The following is a 22,704-nucleotide window of genomic DNA, read 5'->3' on the forward strand; positions in this document are numbered from 1 at the left end:
GCTCAGGTCAAATTCAACATTTGGAACAATTAGTGAGATTCACTTTCGCTTGCATTAATGGAGTCCTTCTAGATCAAAGGGGTCTTATAAAATATATTAAGCTAAATGATTCTTAAGCCTCTATTTACAGTTAAAAGTAGTTGAAGCACCAGGTGTTCAACATTCTCCTTATGTCCTTGTTTTCAGTTTGTTGTCTTCCCCCCACCTTTACCAGTGTCATTTTTGTACAACTAACTGAAATAGAGAAAAACACCAGCTGCTCCATCAACAGTAGAAGCTTTGCTTTTCATTACAGCCGTGGGATTACTTAGTAACAGAGTTATTCTGGAAATCTAACCTGCATCATGGCTATCGACTCCAGATGTTATCTGCAGAGCAGGTGGAGGTTTGACTCCTGCACCAATACATTCTAAGAGAGTAAACAAGGTACACCAGTCATCACTGGAGTGAATATTGGCAGCATTGGTCTTCAACAGCTCATGTAGGCCATATGCAATTTGTCGGCTCACTCTTGACAAGACAACTGGTTTCATCATGAGGAGAACTCTCAGGGAGAGAAGCACCTGAAAAATAAATGTGATTATTCCATATAGAAATTCATTCAACTTATTTTATTCTGGTATTTGAAGCTTGATTAAACTTGCCATTATGCAGCACATCAAGGGGATACAATAAGCCTCAGAGGTGCCAAAGGAAGAGTTGATGTCACAGTCATCACTGGATTTTGTTGGGCAGTGAAGACACAAAGGTTTTTTTTGGAAGAAAGTAATGTATTTACCAAAACAATTTACATAATCTACATAATCTCTACTTCACAGAGATGTCACTAAAATCAAAATGGGCATTAACTTGCTGTTTGGATGAGAACACTGACAAAATACTTGCAAGTTTGTGACTGAGAGATTCTCTTAGGGTAGAGTAAAATGTGCTTTATTCCACATCTGATTTTTATACCTGATGCTCAAAATGTACAGCACCAGTCGGCAGTACAAACACCTCAATAAGCACAAAATTCTCCACAAAAATGCATGCTTCACGGCCAGTAAAAAAAATTCTCTCATTGACTCCCTTGAATTTTCCTAAATATCCGTCAGGTTGTTCCTTGATTTTTTTTTAAATAGATTACTCTTAAGCAGCTGCACAACATATTTTAATGTCAGTCAGAAAACAATTCCTTCTGCATAAGATTAAAAACATCTCAGTTTGGAGAGATCTGAGATAATTGAAAAGCTTGGTTCTACATTAATGCTCACTGTATTGGTGCAGTTCCAATAATGTAATTCCCATTTGGAAGAATCAAATTGAGTTAACAAAGTGATAACACAAAAACCATTCAACTTATTGGCTAGGCTGCCATTTGGATACCTTACTTTAGGAAGGATGTCAAGATCACGGGAAGAGCGTGTAAGAGATTAAGATCATAAGTAAAAGCTCTCATGTCTGGGCGAGATAAACTGGGCTCTCTTCAGTAGAATAAAGAAAGTTAAGAGGAGATATGATAGAGTACTCCAAATTATTATAGGTTTATAGAAGGTAATCTAGGAAAAACTATTTCCATCAACGAGTTAGTCTGAAGGGCAAAAATTGAAGATCTTTACAATGACAAAAGAAAGGGTTAGAAGAATAGGAAAATTGGTTCTATGAAGAAGGTTGCAATGTCTCAACAAAAATAGCAGCAGAAGCAGCATCCATAATAGGATTAAAAGAGAATGAGAGACAGTAGAAGTCCAATGGGCCAAATGGCCTCCTTCAGTGTTTTAAAACTCTCTGACTCTACTGACCCAATTTTAACTCGGTAAGTGAATGGGGTTTGAGTGAGTTAAAATGTCACCATGTGTTGCAAGGTTAATTAATGCCTATGAATACAAAGTTGGGTTTATTAGCTGAAGTTAAAAAATAAAACAACTTAAAGCCTTTTTAAAAAAAAGTTGTGCTTTTGCTGTGTACCTGTGGACTGATCTCCTCTCTGCGTAGTAACCGTATCGCCAGGCGAAGCAGACCAACAACCGCTCTTTCAACAAGGAAACACTGTTCTGTGGCATGAACAGTCAAATGATAGAGGTGGTCTCGTACAGTCTGCCAGACACAGGAAACACGATCTCTTTAGAAAGGTAAGAGAAAAGAAAATTGGTTAAAAGAAAAACACAGAACCCCTTCATTGTTAAGGTTTCTGAAGTAATCAATGAAAGTGGAAGAACAGTAAATTTCTCCCGTTTTGAAAGAAACTGCAGCCCTCCACACAAGTTCTCACTTGATTGGTGCAAATTCTTTCTAAGACCCAGATGTTTGCCACTTGTCGACATTGGATGATAATTTAGACTCATAAGTGTAAGGCATCTGAGATTCCCCAAATCCAGGGGACGATTCCGAGCATCTACCTACATGCTTGGATAGTCCTCAAAAGCAGGGAAAAAGAAATAAACTATGGCACAACAATCAGAAACTACATGTGGTTCCAAAGAATGGAAGCCGCTGAACCTAGCTATTGTGTAACCTACCAGTTAGGAAAGAGGATTTGAAAGTAATCTTATTTTTCAGAGGCATCCCTTTCTCATTCAATCTCCTGAGAAGCTGGAACAGTTAATGTAAAAATGTTATAATACTGTAACGATGAGCCTAATGCTCCTGCACAGAAGCTGGAGACTTTGCTTCAAACTTGAGGGTCCAAGAGATCCAATTCAAGGGGTAAAGAACCTTTATCTGAAGAAAAGAAAAGAAGCACAATGGTGTTATAGGAAGCCATGTGCAAAGAGGAAATGCACTGTACCACTAACTATTTGCAAAGTCATGATCCTATTTTCAATCAGGTTCTCAACAGCGGAAAGCTCATAAAATGTCAGGCCTGATTACACCCCTGCAGTGCAAAACAAGGAGTTACAAAGGACAAAATAAATTGAGGATTGCTCATCGCCTTCTCAAAATTCAAATATGTTTTTAAGAATTGGACCAGGGAGATTTGGTAAACAACTCATTTAAACAACAACATTCTCCTGATAAAAGAAACCATCTTATTTGTTTAATAAAGATTCTGATGATATGTTTTGTCACCTCTCAATGAAATACTTACCCTAAGTAAATTACAAAATTCAATTTTCAGAATTGCAAACATCTTTCATGTATCTGGAAACCTGAATTTTCTACACTTCAGTTTGAGGTGAATATTAAGTTAGGAGAACTTGCAAAGATCAATTCAACTTGAGGGATGGCTCTCAAGTAGGAAGGTACATGCTGGTTGATCTTCACGCTCAAGACTTTTCAAGGAGGCCAATTCAGCCAAGAAATCTGTGATAATGGTGAACTTGTTTGGAAGGGTTGGTGGGATTATGTCACGTTATTTCAAGTATGCTTTCTGTCATATCAGTCCCTTGAATTATTTGACACCTTTTAAAAGCTTCCCATTTGCAAATAAAATTCAGGCCAAACGTCAACAGCCCAAAGGAGGGACTGACCTTTTCTGCCTATGTGCTACAATTGACAATAAATCTGACTTGCATTCAGCTTCTGAGATTAACCACAGCTCTTCAAACCTTAAGTGACCCAGCAACCTCCCACCTACCTGTTTTCCAGCACTATCCGTAGCAGCATTTCTAAGCAAAACGCCGCATCTTCTTCATCATAGGTCTCCTCGTCCGGTGTCACGGAAATGAGCGCCTGATGAAATTCCAGGTTAGAAAACCAAGTTTTAATATGGGCTAGGGGTACGATAAAAGTCTCTGAATCTAAACAAGCTAGACATTTCCAAACAAGTATCAAAGTTAGATTAATTTTGCATTATGAATGCAACATGACCAAGTCTGTAGCTTTATACAAAGAAAGAAATTAATGTTCAATTTGATAGATTAGTGTGCCCTTGTATTATGAGACAGTTATACTATACATCCTAAACTGGCAGAACAAAGAAGTATAAATCTTTCCTTAATTTAGCAAATTTTTGTAACTCTAACAAAAACTTAGCAAACTATTAGTAACTACAATTCCCTGAACTTGCTTCATTCGAGCAACCCCTTTAACAGGCCAGGACACATTAGCAGCTAAACAAAACCACCAGGTTCAAGACCCAAGACTATCATGAAGCAATGGTACTGGTGATTCCAGTTTGTATAATGTTTACTTCATAAATACCTTCATCAGTTCCTGAAGAGACTCAAGCTGAAGGAATTTGCTCTCAGTAATCAGCTTCTCAGGATCACATTGCTGAAACAAGAAAATCAAAGAAAGATGAGTCAAATACAAGCAGGACAAGCAACAATGTTGTTACTCACCTCAGTAGTACACCATGTGCCACTTAACATGAATTCAGCTAATAAACATTCTTTGCTCATACTCATGGAATCAATGTTCCAAACACCGGCATCACCACACCTGGGAAGGTCCCGTCTCACCAACAGAGCAGGCCCACATGAGGTGGCGGCACAGTGGTATACAGTCGGGAGGGAGTTGCCCTGGGAGTTCTCAACATCGACTCTGGACCCCATGAAATCTCATGGCACCAGGTCAAACCTGGGCAAGGAAACCTCCTGCTGATTACCACCGGGTGTTGAACACCATTTTGAAGAAGCACTGAGGGTGACATGGACACAGAATGTACTCTGGGTGGGGGACTTCAATGTCCATCACCAAGGGCCGATATTTTTCACTCGGTGGGTGGGCGTGCATCTGGCCCATTCAAGTGTGAAATGAGGCACAATAGTTTGGTGGGCAGGGCATGTTCTGGAGCCGGCAGTGTGCCCACCAACAATTAAAAGGCCTGTTAAAGCCATTAAGTTATCAATTAACTTAAAGTTTTCACTGCTCATCCAGCCTAACGGTTGACGGGCAGGCAAAAAGACTAAGCGGCTTTGCAATTTTTTGTAAACCTCATCCACAGGCGGGATGAGATTTCCAAAAGCAAATAAAAATAAAAACTTTAATTTTTCATTAATAACATGTCCCTACTCATGTGACAGTCACATGAGGATATATGATTTGTGACATTTTTGTGCCTCAGAGAGATTATGCAGTGCTCAATCATGTGTGTACATGAATTTTGCGCCTGGCCGGCTCACACCCTCCCCTCCTCCCCCCACCCACCACCACACCAAACCACCCCCCCCAAGGCAGCCACTCACGTGGTGTGGTGCTGATTGCAGGTGCCAGTCAGCTTCTCGCCCGCCAGGGGCAAAATTCTGCCCCCAGTGTCGTTTGGTAGCACCACTGCTAAGTCCTAAAGGACATAGATGCTCGATGGGTCTACGGCAGTTGGTGAGGAAACTAACAAGGGAAAGAAACCTACCTGTCGCAGATGCATCTGTCCATGACAGTATTGGTAGGAGTGACCACCACACAGTGCTTCTGGAGACAAATTCCATCTTCATATTGAAGATATCCTCCATTGTGTTGTGTGGCAGTACCACCATGCTAAATGAGAGATTTCAAACAGATCCAGCAACTCAAAACCGGGCATCCATGAGGCACTGTGGGCCTTCAGTGACAGCAGAATTATACAGAGTCATAATCTGTAACCTCATGTTCTAACATTTCTTCCACTCTACCATTACCATCAAGCCAGGGATAAACTCTGGTTCAATGACGAGTGCAGGAGGACATGCCAGGAGCAGCACCAAGCATACCTAAAAATGAGATGTCAACCTGGTGAAACTACAATACGGGACTGCTTTCTTGCCAAACAGCGGAAGCAGCATGCAATAGACAGAGTCAAGCAATCCCACAACAAACGGGTCAGACTTAAGCTCCACAGTCCTGCCAAGTCCAGTCATAATTGGTGGAGGATGATTAAACAACTCACTGGAGAAGGCAGCTCCACAAATATCCCCCACCTTCAAGGATAGCAGAGCCCAGCACATCAGTGCAAAAGACAAGGCTGAAGGATTTGCAACAATCTTCAGCCAGAAGTATCAAGTGGATGATCCATCTCGACCTCCTCTGGAGGTCCCCAGCATCACAGATGTCAGTCTTCAGTCAATCCAATTCACTTCACGTGATATCTATAAACAGCTGAAGGCACACTGGATACTGTGAAGGCTATAGGCCCTGATAACATCCCAGCAAGACTTGTGCTCCAGAACTAGTTGCACACTTAGCCAAGCTATTCCAGTATAGATACAACACTGGCATCTAACCAACAATACGGAAAATTGCCCAGCTATGTCCTGTCCACAAAAAACAGGACAAATCCAACCCAGCCAATTACCGCCCCATCAGTCTACTCTTGATCAACAGTAAAGTGATGGAAGGGGTCGCCAACAAAGTGGCATTTACTCAGCAATAACCTGCACACTGACGCTCAGTTTGGGTTCCGCCAGGATCACTCAGCTCCTGACCTCTTAACAGCCTTAGGCCAAACTTAGGACAAAACAGCTGAACTCCAGAGGTGAGGTGAGAGTGACTGCCCTCGATATCAAGGAGCTCTAGCAAAACTGGAGTCAATAGGAATCGGGGGAAAGCTCTCCACTGGTTGGATACAAACATAGCACAAAGGAAGATGGTTGTGGTTGTTGGAGGTCAATCATCTCAGGACATCACTGTACAAGTTCCTCAGGGTAGTGTCCTAAACCCAACCATCTTCAGCCGCTTTATCATGATCTTCCCTCCATCATAAGGTCAGGTGGGGATGTTTGCACAATGTTCAGCACAAATCACGACTCCTCAGATACTGAAGCAATCTGCGCCCATTTGCAGCAAGATCTGAACAATATCCAGGCTTGGGCTGATCAGTGACAAGTAGCATTTGTGCCACACAAGTGCCAGGCAATGACCATCTCCAACAAGAGAGAATCTAACCATCTTGCCTTGACATTCAAAGGCACTATCATTGCTGAATTCCCCTAGCCAGCAAGTCCTACATCCCGTGAAAAGAATAATAATAGAAAAGAATATAACAAGGTTAAAGGATTGGTTGTGAGATGATGATGTTGTGGCTCCTCTAAATCCTATGGTTTTGGGGGGCACGGGGAAAGTTGGGTCTGTCAATTCTGTGGAGGAATAGAATGAGATGGATAATTGGAAGATGAAGAACTGCTGCAGTTGCTGATTTGCAGCATTGTTAACCTGTTATTATTAAAGACCACACATTGCTGCATTTAAATAATGATGTTTGGGAGCTTTGCCTCTTGGAATTTGAAGATACCATTACCCAGAGCGCATGTGGATCTTCTCAAGATGGACATGTTAAGAATTCACATGCTGATATTTACACAGCTTAATTTCAAGGTCCATCATTAATGTGTGTCCACCTCTTCCCTTCATCAAGCGCAGATACACACTGGGAAGAAATGAGAGCCATTTCAATTCTTCTTGATCTCTACTAATGCTCAGTGGTATTTAACTAATAGGAGTATATTTTAGAATAAAGGCATGCTTTTACTCACAGGCTATTAAAACCCATTAAAAAGCATTGAGAAATCATAAAAACACATTTATGCAAACAAAATTAATGGGATAAAGAGAAGAAATGGCAAGGGGCAAAAGTCTGAAATAATGCAATGCAATAATTCTGAGCAGATGCACTGATTATATGAAAGCACCATTATCCTATTCCCCTACCACCGTTTTCATTCATGGTTAAGTTGCATTTAGTTCATTAGAAACTACAGAAGTCCACCAAATGTTAACCACCTTCCAGGCAGTGAAGTAGCATCAAGTTAATTTACCTTAATGCATTCCAGAGCTGCTTGTTTGGCCTCTTCATTCTCTACAGAGGGTCCCCTCAGGCTGGATTGCTCATTACCACTTAATGTGAGCCAACTAACAAAGCTCAAGACTGTGGACTCACCACTGCATTTCAAAAGAAAACATATTAGCTGCAGAGAATTCTGAAACACATATTTGTTGTACAGAAACTGGACAAAAATTACAGCAGAAATGTTGACATCCTTTAAGCTATTAATGGTTTTGCCCAGCTTATTGTTGAAACTGCAGTCAGCATTTGTATATAATAGTTCAAATCACACTCAAAATCACTCCAAACTTCTATGTAATAATGATGAATTTTTGAACCACACTGCACAAGACCAAAAGATGGTAGCACAAAGCATTTTGATATCAGTTCTATAAAATTTACAGCACTTATTTTACAGTGGTGGTTTTACACAACAAGAATGGAGCATAATTAATAGCTCAAGAGCTAATTCTTTTAATACCAATTAGTACACATGCTTGTTATTCATCAGCCAAGAGGTGAAAATGGAGCAGGACATGGTAGCAACGAGAAAGGAAATCATTCTTGGGCCCATTCCACCAAACAACATTGAAATAGACTCTGGGAAACTATTGAACTCTCCCATTTCCATCCCTCCCCAACCCCCTCTTCACCAATAGTGTTAACAACCCTCAAGGATTGTCCTGCAGTAACCAGGAATGCAAGATTAATCCCCTGGACACTGCTGTGAGCAACGCAAGAGAAAATTCACAGGGGAATTAAAAAGACTGTTTTTTATTTTAAAATGGAACGCTTTGGTTCATTGGTTGGAAAAATAGTGTTGGTAAGAAAAATGCTGTTTGACAGGGTGTTGGGGGTTGCAGAAGAAACTGCAAGGAATATTTCCCGAGTTGGTAACACTCTCTCAACTGATCACCCAAACATCCTCCACTTCCCTGTCCGCCTCCTATTATTCCACCTTCCTCCCTGTCCCTGCAACCCCCATTGCCCTAATCTCATTCTTCCCATTTACTATTCACTTCCCTTTCCTCATCATCCATCAATATCCTTCAACCTTTTCTTCTCCCCACTATCACCTCAACCCCCCCTCTCCCCCACTGCAGCTGTCTCCTCCCTTTGTTGGGTCTAGTTCCCCTGCCTGACCTGAATACTTCATTTGGTTTCAATTCTCCAAGAGCACTGCCATGTAATATTAACTGGTATGTATTCTCTATATCAAACTGGAATGGACAGGACAGGTGGAAGTTTTAAATGTTTATAATGTGATAACATTTGGGGCGGGATTGCTCAGTTGGCTAGATAGCAGAATGTGATGCAGAATGACACCAATAGCATGACTTCAATCCCCATTCTGGCTGTGGTAGTTCAGGCAGGCCTTCCTCCTCATCTAGCCCCAGACTTGCAGAATGATGCCCTTCAAGGTATATATAACTACGTGTCTCTCTCTAATGGAAAAACATGGCTATGGCCCTTTGTGGACTATGGCTAATTTCTAAGTAACACTCAAAATCTAACATCAGTCAAGCACAATTTGAATCATTCAATGATGCAAATGCAGCTCCTACCGATTTGAGGGGGTTTCTTCACGCTGGAGAGAGATTTTCCCATTGGGTTCAACAAAGTCTTCGACCTTCATGAACAAAATAACTTTGAGAATCATAATTGGTCAGTTCTATTTTATCTTAAATGCTTTAAAAACAAGGCTCAGAAACAGGTTTAAACTAAAACTTTCAGCATAACTAGGTAATATAAAACAGGCAACAACTAATAAGAACAATTTTTTTTATCCTTTCATGGGATGTGGGCATCACTGGCAAGTCCATCCTTAATTGCCTATGAACTGAATGGTTTGCTAGGCAATGTCAGAGGCCAGTTAAGAATCAAACACATTGCTGTGGGTCTGGAAATCGCACATAGTCCAGACCAGGTAAGGATAGCAGGTTTCCTTCCCTAAAGGACATTAATGAACCAGATGGGTTTTTACAATAATCATGGTCATCATGAGACTGGCTTTCAATTCCAGATTTTATTAATTGAATTTAAATTCCACCAGCCACTGTGGTGGGATTTGAACTAGTGTCCCCAGAGCATTAGCCTGGGCCTCTGGATTACTAGTCCACTCACTTTATCACTACACTACCATCTCCCCCATTTTATGGAGTTCCTCTGATCTTGCACCAAAGTAGGAGATCGAGAGACACCAGTCAGAAGTACACCTTACATTAAGAGATTAAACATCGCTTCATACCAAAATGGTCAGGTTTGCAAAAAAATTAAGGTTTAGAAATAGGAAAAAATACTTGGTATACTATACCAATGTTGCAATGGAATTTCAAATCTTGTCATGAGATTGCCATATGTAGTGTTGCTGTCTCTAGTTACAGTACATTTGCAAAGAACTGCCCATAAGCTTTCAACAGAGCAACAGTGAACTAACTAAATAAGACTGACAATTGAGAAGTGGATCAAACTTCTGTCAAAAATATAACTTCGTTGCATTTTCAACCGTACAGTAGTTTTTCATTCAGTCTCTTCCAAACACATCAGTGGAACAGGTTGAGCAGTAGATCACTGCTGATTCAGTTGCTGCTCATATCTACATCACCAACTGAATAGTCACTCTCAGGATTAAGATCAAGCACTTCATCTGCTTTCAGCTAATTGGTTTAGCTGAAAATACATGCAACGTTTTTACTCGGAAGCTTGAAAGGTCAGGGCACAACCTATTATTTCATCCAACGATTTTCTTTTACCAAAGCACAATTGGCTTTACAGGGTAATAGTAATACCTATACCTACATGTAAAATAAAGCTTTCCTACGTTAACCGTTACAAGCAGAAGTAATGGGGTAGAATTTCTGCCCAGGTTCCCCCAATGCCCCATCAGCAGAAACGCTGAAGAAAAGGTGTGAACAGCTATTTGCACAGTTCACCTGATCCTGCACCAAAATGTCAGGAGCCCAAGAGACATCAGTCAGAAACATACCTCGCTGATTAGAAGTAACAGCCCTTCAATGTGTGGGGGGGAAAAAAAAAATCGAAACTATTTAAAATCAGGAAACTGAACAGCAGGTGGCATCATCACCTTGTTATAAACAAAGTTAGATCATAACAAGTGGCCATCCTTTATTCAGGTCCTTTCATTGCCTTCTTTCAGCTGTCTACTTAGAGAATATTAATACATTTTAAATGTAAACACTCAGCAGGTAAGGATACCAAACTGAAGTCTGCAAACCACATGCAATGTAGGTTCAGAACTTCAGACCAGCCTGAGAAATCATGCCTTTGCAGATTTCTTAGCTTTGCTTCCTAGGGACCCACTGTTCTCCAGCTCATTGCTCAATATGAATGCCATGGGGTGTTCCCAATTGAAGTTTGGAAGCCGTCAAATTTAATGCCATCAGAACGGAACAGAATACGATAGTCAGTATCAACTAGATCATGTGCAAGATCCAGCAATGTCATCCAGGGCGCTGTTTTTGATGCAGCTGAAGTTAATCTCTCTTCAACTTCATTGACATTTATGCAGCAATTCTCTATTGCAGACATAAGGCTCATTGGCTGCACTCAAATATTTTTATTATGCAAAATGATCTCTAATCAATTTTTTTCTTCAAGAACTTGATTGCCCCTAGTGCTTACAACCTACTGTACTCAACCATCTTAAGCTTCTCTGCCACACTAAGTCTAGTTTGGGCATGTGATCAAGCACTTCAGTTTGAGGTGGATGAGGCAAGTATAATGCACAATACTAAATTTTCCTTAGAACGCATAGGTCAAAGCACATTATAATCCAAGATTTACAGTATGCACAGTGAATTTCAGCTACATTACAAAAATGAAAGACACATGAACATACCAAATAGGAGCATAAGTAGGCCACTCAGATCCTTGAGCTTACTCTGCCATTCAATATCATACCTGATCCCTTTGTGTTTTGGTTTCCACATTCTCACCAACCCCCGATAACTTTGATACCCTTACCTAACAAGAATCCAACCACCTCTGCCTTAAAAATATTCAGTGACCCGACCCCCCCACCCCCCACCCTGCCACCCCTTCCACCCCCCCACCCCCCCTTCTGAGGCGGAGTGTTCCAAAGTCGTACAACTCTCAGAAAATTTTTTTTCTTCATCTCCGTCTTAAAAGGGTGACCCCTAATTTTCAAACAGTGCCCCCTTGTTCTGGATTCATTCATCAGAGGAAACATCCTTTCCATCCACCTTGTCAGGACCATTCAGGATCTTATATACTTCATTCAAGTCACCCCTCATTCTTCTAAACTCTAGTGGAACAAGCCCAGTCTGTCCAACCTATCCTTACAGGACAACCCACTCATTTCAGATATCAATCTAGTAAACCGCCTCTGAACCACCTCCAATGCATTTACATCCTTCCTTAAATGGGGAGACCAAAACTGCACACAGTATTCGAGAGGCGGCTTGGCTTGTACTCAAGCTATTCATGCTTCCAACCATCCTGACTGAATAGAAAGTGCTGTCCCAGCACTTTCAACAGGATAAATTTACAATATCATCACCAGCCCATCACAGTGGAATTTCGCTGAAGAAAACATGTGAGCTTTCTCTCAAAGGCGTGATTATTACAACAATGCATAATGTTAGATCAAAATCAAAGGAAATACAGCAATTTAGAGATTGTGACACTTTTCACTGAAATCTGTTTCTCAAATTATGGTGTGGTTTTTGACAAACGAATTAGCTGGGATTTTTGACTTGTCAGGCTAGAGTAAACAAAAGTCAATTCAAACCTTTTAAAGCTAATTTAGCACTCAGTAAATTTTAAATCATGACAGTCTGTTAATGTATCTGAGATTAACAACCAGCTCATATTTCAGCAGATTAATATAACCAGCATCTTGTAGCAGTGAGGAACTGAACTTTCAATGTTTAACCTTTTGAGAGGTCAGGCGACGAACCTGCTGATAATCACAGAATGATGAACGGATACTGATATAGCTACAATTTCAGCAATAACGGCCTTTTAGCACACAATTACAATTTTTCTCGTTCGATGTTGAGTGCCTACAATCCACAAATAACAACTTCTACACTTCCCACCCCAACTTCACAAGGGATTGAGCCAGTATGTTACAGCGATTTAAGGGAGAAGTAAGGGTATAAAGCAGATAAGGGAAGCTAAAATGAAAATAGTTAAATTAAAATTGTGTCCTCAAGGCATTTCTGCATAAAGTTTCTTTGTGCTGGTACCAATATTATAATCTGATAGAGTGTATTTTGTTTTATCAAAATAATACATTGAACAATATCAATTGCTATTAAAAATCTTGAATAATCCTACTTCCTGTTGACCAAAAGCAGACTAGATCACCATTTTTTTAAACATTGCCATTCACCTCATACTGGCTAATACTTCAACTGCCCCACCTCGTTCCAATCCAACTTTCCATCCCTGGTCATCTGTAGTGAGCTCAACTCACTTCAGCAACAGCATTTCATCTCCCTATCCCTTACACCCTCCCCAGCCCTCCAGTCTGAACACCAATTTTATCAATTTTTGATCAGAGCTGTTGCTCCCACTCACATTCCAGTGTTCTCTTCTATCATGGAACTACTTTACTCACCTCAAGTATTTCTCATACTTTTTCAAAGCCTGAATGAGGTAACCTTTGTGTGTACGCGTCAATTCTTCCAGATCTTTAACACTGCCATTAAATCAATCAGCTGTCTCTTAATGACAAACTTAGTAGAGCTAACTTCCCACTAGTAGAGATCCCTCCCACATTACGCTGGTCTCACATTTCTTCTTTGAGTTAAAAACTAAGGAAGAGAAGACGTATACCATATCCTGGCGAACCTGCCCCTCCATTCAATACAATCATGGCTGCTTTTCTATCTCAACTCCACTTTCACACATGGGCCCCAGATCCCTTGATTCACTGAGAGACCAATAGTCTATCTATCTCAGCCTTAAATCAGTTCGATATTGGAACATTCACAACTCTCTGTCGTATAGAATTCCAAAGATTCATAACCCTTGAGTGAAAAAATTCCTCCTCAATATCAGTCCTAAATGATCAAGTCCTTATCCTGAAACTGTGCCCCGGGGTTAAATTCCCCAGCCAAGGACAGAAGCTCAGTGTCTACTCTGTCAAACCCCTCCAGAACCTTGTATGTTTCAATGAGATTCCTGAATAATGGTTTCCATACACATATTAACCAATATTGGCTCTTTTCAGATGTTGGTGGGCATTGCTGCATATTTCCAGCTTTTCCTGCTTTAGCTTTTATTCGACTTCTGTTGAATATATCTTATTGGCTTTGAGAGATGGCCCAATGCCACAAATCTTCACCGCAACATTTCATGCACATTGTTCCCAGATACTATAGGCATCGCTTCATCAACTAATTTAATCAGAAGGGAGAAACATTCTTGTACAGGGATTTTGAAATGACATCAAACCATGTTTTCAACAGTTTGGATGTTCCTGCATGGTTATTGAAATAATTCTTGGAACTCACCAATCTTATTCAGTTGTCAGAAGTGAATGCATCTTTCTAATTCTGATTTTTAATTTTATTTTATTCATTCTTACATTATGGGCATCACTGGCAAGGCTGGCATTTCTGTCCATCTCGAGTTGCCCTCAAGAAGGTGGCAGTCAGCCGCTTTATTAAACCACTGCAGCCTCTGCATTGAAGAATATATTGGGTTGGTGGTGGGGAAGAGTGCTGCCAATTACTGCGTGCATTTATTCTTTACTTAAGCCAATCATTTTCCAACTGAGCAGTGAAAATATCCTTCACTCCTGAAGTGTTTTACAGCAACATCTTCTGCAAAATTTACTGTTATATTTTAAACATGCTCTTGTTGCCATCTCAACAGCTATCTTGATTTTGTTATATTTGCCAGAGACTAATTGTCATTGATCTCAGAAAACAAACATCACAACAGCCATATATTTTATTATAAACTCGTCATTTTTCTTCTTTGTGCACAGGTTATCACAATTATTGATCAGAATTTAATTTAACAACAAGAAGTACTTCAAGAGGAAATGCTTACCTCCACCATGGCTTTGGGCAAAAGCTCAGCACGGAAAAGCTGCAGCATTGCATCCATAATGTTCTTCCACCCCTCTCTAAGAATGTCACCATGACGATGTGACAAATTAAACACCGTCTTGGCTGCAAGTTGAGCCTTTGCATTGCTACCAAAAACATTTGGAAGATTCTCTACAGTCTGCAGGAAGAGAACACAATACAGTGGATTAACAGCAAAAAAAAGCATGGCGAATGTAGCTGATTTAATCAAAAGTTGTTGAGCTTAGGTTGGCATGGTTGTCAGCTCACGAAAGGAAGAAGAGAAATTCAGCCAAAAGAGCATAAGTTTCAATTAGATTTTGAGTGATGTAGGCAAGAGAGTAACATGAACAATGTGGATTATAGCAAGAAGGAAGGACAGAAACTTGAGGCAAAAGGGAAGGAAAAACTGCTGGCATGAAGCCAATGAGGAGGAGCAAGACTGTCACCATGTTCTCAAACTGACAGACAAACACTGTTCAGCAGCAGGTCCATTAAGTGAGGTAGCAGAATTCAATGCCCATTGTTTTATCAAAACAGATATTAGTCCAAATCTAAGAATGGGGGCGATATCGATAGCATGGGCTAAGCTTAAGTCTCATGTGTTCCCTCCAGTATTAAGATCTGGTGAAATGACCCACTGGCAGGTAATTATATTTGGCAGATCTGAATCTTGAAAGATGCTGTAGGTTAGTGGTAAAATTCAATCTGAATTAAGAGGAGAGAGGTATCTCTAGATCATCGCACTATCAAATGTCTAATTTTTTTGAAGTCTATGGTATACTGCAGTCTACTCCTCAATTCCACAACTCAAAAGTTTAATTTTCTTATTTACGTACTAATTCCCCTCAGTGCTGGCTATTTTATGGTGTTTGATTTCAGATTATTTTCTTAAAATGCATAAAGTTTATTATCAGTACACTTATGTAGTGTAAAGAAAAATTATCTTTAACTGTGCATTTTAACTTTCACATCATATTTGTAGACGCTGTCAATGCCCACAACCTAAGTGCCCAATGCTCACAGCACTAAGTCTACTAAACTCTCAAATTATATCTGTAGCATATTAAAACCCCATTACATATAAAACACAGTCATTTATTTTTGTGTTCAAAACACCCTCACCTTAAAATAGGCCAGTGGTGTTTTGCATAAAGTTTTAATTAATTCTGGACTTTCCTGAAGATTTCTCTCCAATATAAACTTATTTGCTTACTTTTGACAATTCTTGAAAACAATTTCAATTAAAGTTTTAGCAGAGAAATCATTAAATCTTTGAACACCTGGTACTGCAAATACATTTTTCTAGGCAACCTTAATAATCCAATTCAAGTTGTAATGCCCACAATTAAATAAGGAAGATTTAAATTGAATCAGAAAATGTATTTAAATGAATTTAAATCCAAGGTTTGATTTTGGATCAAGAATTTCATCTCATTTGAATCCTTTGTTTCCTGTTATAGGAGTTTGGTGTAAATGGCAGTTGATTTTATTAAATGGTACAATATTCATGATGAGATGATTTACAGTCTGGAGTCTGCAACTCCTCTCTCAGTGATGAATAATGCAGTATAATTGCCAGGCATATGCTGGACACAATGCCTAACCAATGATGCATATTTTAAAATGTGATGTGAGCTCTATATTGATTTCCTAGCTGGCTATCTTCTTCATTTAAACGTGGGCATTACAACTTTGAATTGGATTATCAAGATTGACTAGAAAAATGTATTTGCAGTACCAGGAGTTCAAAGATTTAACAGTTTCTCTAAAACTTTAATTGAAATTGTTTTCAAGAATTGCCAAATAAAAGTAAGCAAATAAGTTTAACATACTTCCAACAACACTGTACCTAAACACACCTGATGTTGAAAGTTCCGAATATATTTCATGTATTATGTTATTTACATACTTCCCTGGTTCCATCAGACGATGGAGTTTGGTGAATGGATCATGTGACAGTGAAGGACTGTGACAAAAATGATAAGGTTGAAGTTGTTTCTATATTCTTCATGTTTCAAACAGTGCACCATCTACTGATAACCCACTTGTTAAAGATGCACTAAAAGGGAAGAGCTAAAGATTATTTAAGGTCTGAACAATGTGGCTAATGATGTTAAATAACACCAGCACATTTATTACAAGTAAATTATGCTTCCTGGTGTCAGTTATGTTTAAGCAGAAGAGCCTAAGCTAAAATATGGGTTGTTATGCTTCACTCAATGTTTCTCTTAGACTGCTTTTATATTGCTGTCTAGATTCTGGGAGCCTGGAATCCATAAACTAGGTCCCAAGGTTGTAGAAACTGTTTTTCATAGCCTGGCACCCATACATAGAGATATCTTGAAGCAATTTTGTCACCATTTCTATCACATCATTTATAGTTGAATCAAATGAATTTTGGATAGTTTCAAAAATCAAATGATTTTATAGTTTTTGTTTTGTTTCTTGTTCATTAACTAGGTCCAGCTAGTTTAGTTTACCAACATATCAAAATAGAACACACATCACATTTTGTCTACATATGCCTAGGAATTATGCTACATTATTCCTCATCGAGAGGGGAGTGGAAGACTCCAGACTGTAAATTATCCCATCATGAATACTGCACCATATAATAAAATCAACTGCCATTTAAACCAAACTACTATAACAGGGAGCAAAAGATTCAAATGAGGTGAAGGCTTTGATGCGAAAACAAATCTTGACTTTAAATAAATTTCTTCATTATTATTGTTAACAAATTCAAAGCACATGTGTTACAGTGTATAAATTACCTCAGTAACTTTCAAAAGGAATACTAGTTAGGTGAAACAATGAAGACTACCAACCTCACTGCTAAGAGCCGTAAATTTGCACAGGGAAATGATAAGGTTGTCAAACACATCACTTAGTCCATAATGAGCCGAGATCATTGCACATTTTCTGAACACGGGAGAAAGAAAAATGATCACTGCACAGAAAGATTAATCAGGTCTTTATGTTTAACCTTCTTCAGGGTTAAAACAAAGCATGGAGTATGATTTGATCGTACATTTAAGATAGCACACTCTAAATGATCAAACTTAGTTTGTAATGGAACACAAGAGTTATTCATAATTTCAGTGAACACTGTGGAAATACACAAAAACTAAGATACCTAAATAAATAAATTCAAGTTAAATGATATATGTCTGATCACTAAGAGCTACTGATGATACCAATCCTTCTAAAGCATAACTAGACTACACAAAGATTCAATATAAGATTTGGCTTACAGATGAATTAACTAACTGCAGAATGTTACAAATCAAAACTGCAAATGCAATCAGTGCTGGAAACCATTTTGTGTTGGAATAACGAACAAATTTGATTAAATCAAAAGGTGAAGTGGAGTGTTTCATCTTCCAGAAGTTCCCCTTTTCAGCATCATACACACAAGATCATCAGTTATCACTGTTCCACAGATTTCAGCAGTAGCATGACTGAGCTCTTGTAGCATTTGTTCTATTTACACACTTTGGACAAACATGAATTCCTGCTTTCTAATAGCGATCCCTCGTGTATAATAATGTATTATTGTTAAGGCACAAGTGTTTAATGTTCCAAAATTTTTACCTAAAACCGGATATTGCCTTCTGTATTATAGTTTCATCTAAGCTCTTGTCGAAAACATAAGAAAGTGCAGCTATGGTCGGACCCCAAGTCATGGTGAATAAGTCATGATCGTAGCTTCCAGGAGGTACATGGAGGAAAATGCCTTCTGATGAGCTCCCACGATTCAAAAGTACATTCCATATATAGTTCTCTTTCACAAAACCAGTTTGTTCCTCTGGCATCACAATCTCATCGTTCCTGTAATAAAAAGGATGAAAATTATTTCACATATTGTACTAATATAGCACCCCAAGGAGGTTAGGACACACTTAACTCTGTAAATAATAAGTAAATTTTATTTCAGCCTATTTCCCAACCATCACTTTATCCTGAATGCTGAAATAATTATTCCCCCCAAATTTTGCGAAGGTTTCATTTGGGGGGTGGGGGAAATTGCAGAGAGAAGTTTATTTTCCAATTTGTATACCGTATATCAAGGTTGTACAGGTTAATTAGGTACAATTAACACTCAACTGAACCAAAAAGGACCCACAAAATAGAAGGACCAACATCAAACATGGCTATAAAAACAAAGTCACTGCAAACAATTAAAACAAACTTTAGTTATTATTGTGAATATTGTTCTGCAGCCTTCAAAACCTTTTACAACTACTCTTGTCTTTTAGTTGGGTGTTTTAATCAACATTAATCAGCATTTGTTCTATAGTAGGGATCTACAGGAATCTCTATAGTAGAAAGCATCAGTGAATCTATTAAGATAAGACTTTAAGAAATGTTGGCATTTCATTGGGCAAATGCTTCACCTGCTGTTATACTGAGCCATATAGGCCAAGAGTTTTCTAGTTTCAATCCGCGGAGTGCATTCACATCAGGCATCAGCATTTCTGATAAAAATCAGTCGGGCAAGTCTATGAGGTTTCAGTTTTCGTAAATAAATGAACCAAAAGTGATTCTGAAAACACTGGTAAAAATCCTAGAACCCACAAAATAACAAGAATTTAACATATTCAGTAACTATATACTGAGGGCCCTGGTCGCCAGCCGATATTCAAGAGCTGTTTTTGATGGGGGTGTTTTGAGCTTTCAGTGGCTTTTTCAACCTATTCAGTAGCTATGTGCAGTTTTTCAAATTGGCATAAACTGTACAAGTATCCTCATTAAAACTTTCAATCTTCAGTTACAGCACTAGACTCTGCCAAAAAAAAAATCCAGCCCATGTCCCTACATAACAAGAGCAGCTAAAGTTAGAAATTAATTCGTTGGACACAAAATGCATTGGATGCTCTGAGGATTTGCTAAGTTGCTATATAAATACTTTGCTCTTCCTTCCGAGTTAATTTTAGAAATATAAAATGTTCCCATGAGTCAACAACTCTCACTAATCTCTGTAGGTGGCGTAGATAAAAAGTTTTTAATACTAAATGAGAAAGTAAAATAGTTTTCAATAATTATGAATTGCATGTGTTCCCAGATTAAAACCATCTGAGACTAAAGTAAGAACATCCTGCATCTCAGGCACTTTGAGCTCTTAATCTTTAAAGTAACCAATACCTGGCATTATGCTAAATTAAATCAAGAATATTTTCTTTACCATTTTTCTAGAATATTTGGCAAGTTCTTCCTTTTCTAAAACATTATATAAATTTACCAATATTAAAGTATCTAAATGTACAAACTTGTGTGAACCATTTGGTATACATGACCAAGGTGAAATAACTCCCATGATAGGAAGGTAACATATAAATAGCTTGCAAACATATGACAGCTTTAATACTACCCAGTTCTATTTTTAAAACCACATCACAGCTACCCAGGTTTATGAGGAACATATGAACTAGAGCAAATGCCAGCAGGCAAATATTGCTTTAGCTTGTTACATGGTTACTCATACTCGCGTGGTGGTCTTTCAATTATTGACCAAAGTGATTTGCCCTTGAAGTGAATTAGATAAATTTTTTACATTTCTGAAACAGGTCACCAACAGGTTCACTCTAACTGCAACTGAACTCTCTCTAAAGGCAACACTTCATCTTTCTAGCCAATTGAAAACTGCTATTCGCTCTGGAATGCTTTTTCTTTAAAAAGGGAGCTACTTTATAAAATTACACCAACAGTTCACAGTGGTAAATACAGCGAACATTAAGCATTGAGGTCAATAAATAAGGAAATTTGAAGTTTGATCCCTAGTTCTTTGCCTAGTTTCCCGAAGACGTGATAGGTTGCTAAATAAATGCATATTTTTTCAGCAGCTTATTTCAGCCAAGGAGCTGAGCAGGGTATAATTGGCCATAATCTCCTCAGACTTGTGGAAAATCAGCCAGGGATCAATAAGGAGCAGTACTGTGCATCCCTCAGGAAGGTCCTGACCAAAGGAAAGTGGAACAGGAACTGCAGCTGAATCTGGTGCACATTTGCTGACAAAACACTGAACACTACCAAGGAATTTTCTTAAATTTTAAATCTGCATTAGGTGTGGGAGGAAAGAAACAGTCCCACTTGGAGCAACTGATTGATACATACTCAGTGACAGAACCTGAAACTGCCAATGCCTCTGGTCTCTACATCCAATTATCAGACTGCAGATACCCTACCTCCAACATACAGCAATTGAAATGACACCCACTCCAAACATGCCTCAACGGCCAAAACTATTCTGCCTCTAGTATAACAAAAACAGAAAATGTTGCAAAGACTCAGCAGGTCAGGCAGCAGCTGCGGAGAGAGAAACAGCGTTAACGTTTCAAGCTCGTTTTACTCTTCTTCAGAGCAACTGACTGATACAGATTCAGACCAACAGATACAGACAACTGACATATACATCCTATTCTGTCTCTACCTGGACTGCAGGGCTGTTGCCCTCTAAGGAAAAGGATGAGAGAGGAGGGGACAGATGGTGAGAGAGAGAACTGAGGAAGAGAGAGAGAGAGAGAGAGAGAGAGGGATAAAAGGAAGCAAAAAGAAAGAGTGAGATCAATTGAGGATGCATTCACAGGAAACTTCAGTTCAGGATGAAATAATTTTCCGTTGACTTTTACAGCCAAGCTTGAAGAGGAAATTTTGCATGTTACAGTTTTCAAGTATGCACCAGCTATCAGTGCTGGGCTTCACCGGCAGTGTAAATACACCCACAATTCCTGTGACAAGTGATATTCCTGTGTACTTCTCTCAGGAATATTAATATAAATCAGTCTGTTTAAACGTAATGGTTAGTAAGGAATCAATGAGCATAAGCTACTGAAATCTACCCTCCATCCTATAAATTTCAGCTCTAAAACATGATTCAAAAACTGCTGAGAAGAATATTCCCATTGGCTGCAGCTCACTCTGTAGATTGCTGTTAAAACTATGAAGGTAGTAAGATAATTAGAACCTGACTAGAAGTAGAAGCTTTTAGTGAAGCAAACTTACTTGATTGCATTATAGATGTCCTCTAACATATCTTGGTCAAAATCTTTAGAGCCATTGACTCCTTTCAAATTCTTTTTGAATTGCTGCAGCAGGAAAAAAGGTACCAAAAATAAGACCAAAAATTCTTGATATAAATTGCAAAGTAGTTGACAATGCCACCACCTACCCAAAACAATATTTTAAAAAGCGGTGGATAAGACGCATAGTAAAATTCTTGTAAAGTCACCTTAATGTAGTAACATTGAAAATATATCTCTCAATTTCCTTAACTATAAACAACATGAAGGACAGGTGCAGTAGTCCTTGTACGCATTTGAGCTTTCAGTTAATTAAAATGATTTCATGGAACAGGTCAAGCAGGCGATCTGATGAAACATGGCACCATTTTAGGTATGTAAAGGGGTTTAAAAGCTTATGTTATAGTGAACAACTGTAATTACTTTAGACCTTCAAAGATATCTTTCACTTGGAATTTTAGTAGGTAAACTTCAATGTAGATCATTGCAACGTTGGTAAAATTGAAACCCACAACATCCTAATGGATAGATGAATTATTTAATAAAGTTAACGATCTTACAGAATTCTCAGCAATAATTTCAGTCTGTACGGAGCTTGGAATGGGCATCAAAAGGCATATTTCTTCAAAAGCTCACTCCATTATTTTTAAATGGCTGCACTTTACTTGGGACGAGATTGTTAACTAATTACACTACAAACATAATGATGAGGAAAATCCTTGAAAAAGGATAAGCCTCTCAGGTATTACAGAACAAAAAATTCAATTGACTTATGACCCCAAAGATGTGACAGTAAATGGCTGCCTGAACTTATTCTGGGTTGTACTATGTGACAACCAATTTCAAAGGTGCAAATGTTGTTGCCACCATGGCATCTGACAGGAGCCTAGCTTGCACTCTGCACGGTTGTAGTAGTACTGCCTCAGAAGGCAGAGAGATCAAGCCCCACAAGGGTTCTAGC

At 38.9% G+C, this 22,704-nt stretch overlaps 1 protein-coding gene across 6 annotated transcripts in view; it reads right to left on the minus strand.

Moving 5' to 3' along the window:
- Positions 1-22,704, minus strand: part of gbf1 (golgi brefeldin A resistant guanine nucleotide exchange factor 1) — a 203,183-nt gene that overhangs the window by 22,251 nt on the left and 158,228 nt on the right. For all 6 annotated transcript variants that reach the window (XM_041176616.1, XM_041176619.1, XM_041176618.1 and 3 more), the window contains 10 exons: positions 21,727-21,809; positions 18,319-18,555; positions 17,553-17,646; positions 14,705-14,881; positions 9,223-9,287; positions 7,650-7,773; positions 4,123-4,194; positions 3,557-3,651; positions 1,948-2,101; positions 338-563 (listed from right to left, as the gene is read on the minus strand). In XM_041176616.1, coding sequence (XP_041032550.1) covers positions 338-563; positions 1,948-2,101; positions 3,557-3,651; positions 4,123-4,194; positions 7,650-7,773; positions 9,223-9,287; positions 14,705-14,881; positions 17,553-17,646; positions 18,319-18,555; positions 21,727-21,809 — 1,327 coding nt within the window. The remainder of the gene's footprint in view (positions 1-337; positions 564-1,947; positions 2,102-3,556; positions 3,652-4,122; positions 4,195-7,649; positions 7,774-9,222; positions 9,288-14,704; positions 14,882-17,552; positions 17,647-18,318; positions 18,556-21,726; positions 21,810-22,704) is intronic.

The sequence above is a fragment of the Carcharodon carcharias genome, chromosome 28, assembly GCF_017639515.1.
Source record: "Carcharodon carcharias isolate sCarCar2 chromosome 28, sCarCar2.pri, whole genome shotgun sequence".
In the NCBI taxonomy this organism is placed as follows: domain Eukaryota; kingdom Metazoa; phylum Chordata; class Chondrichthyes; order Lamniformes; family Lamnidae; genus Carcharodon; species Carcharodon carcharias.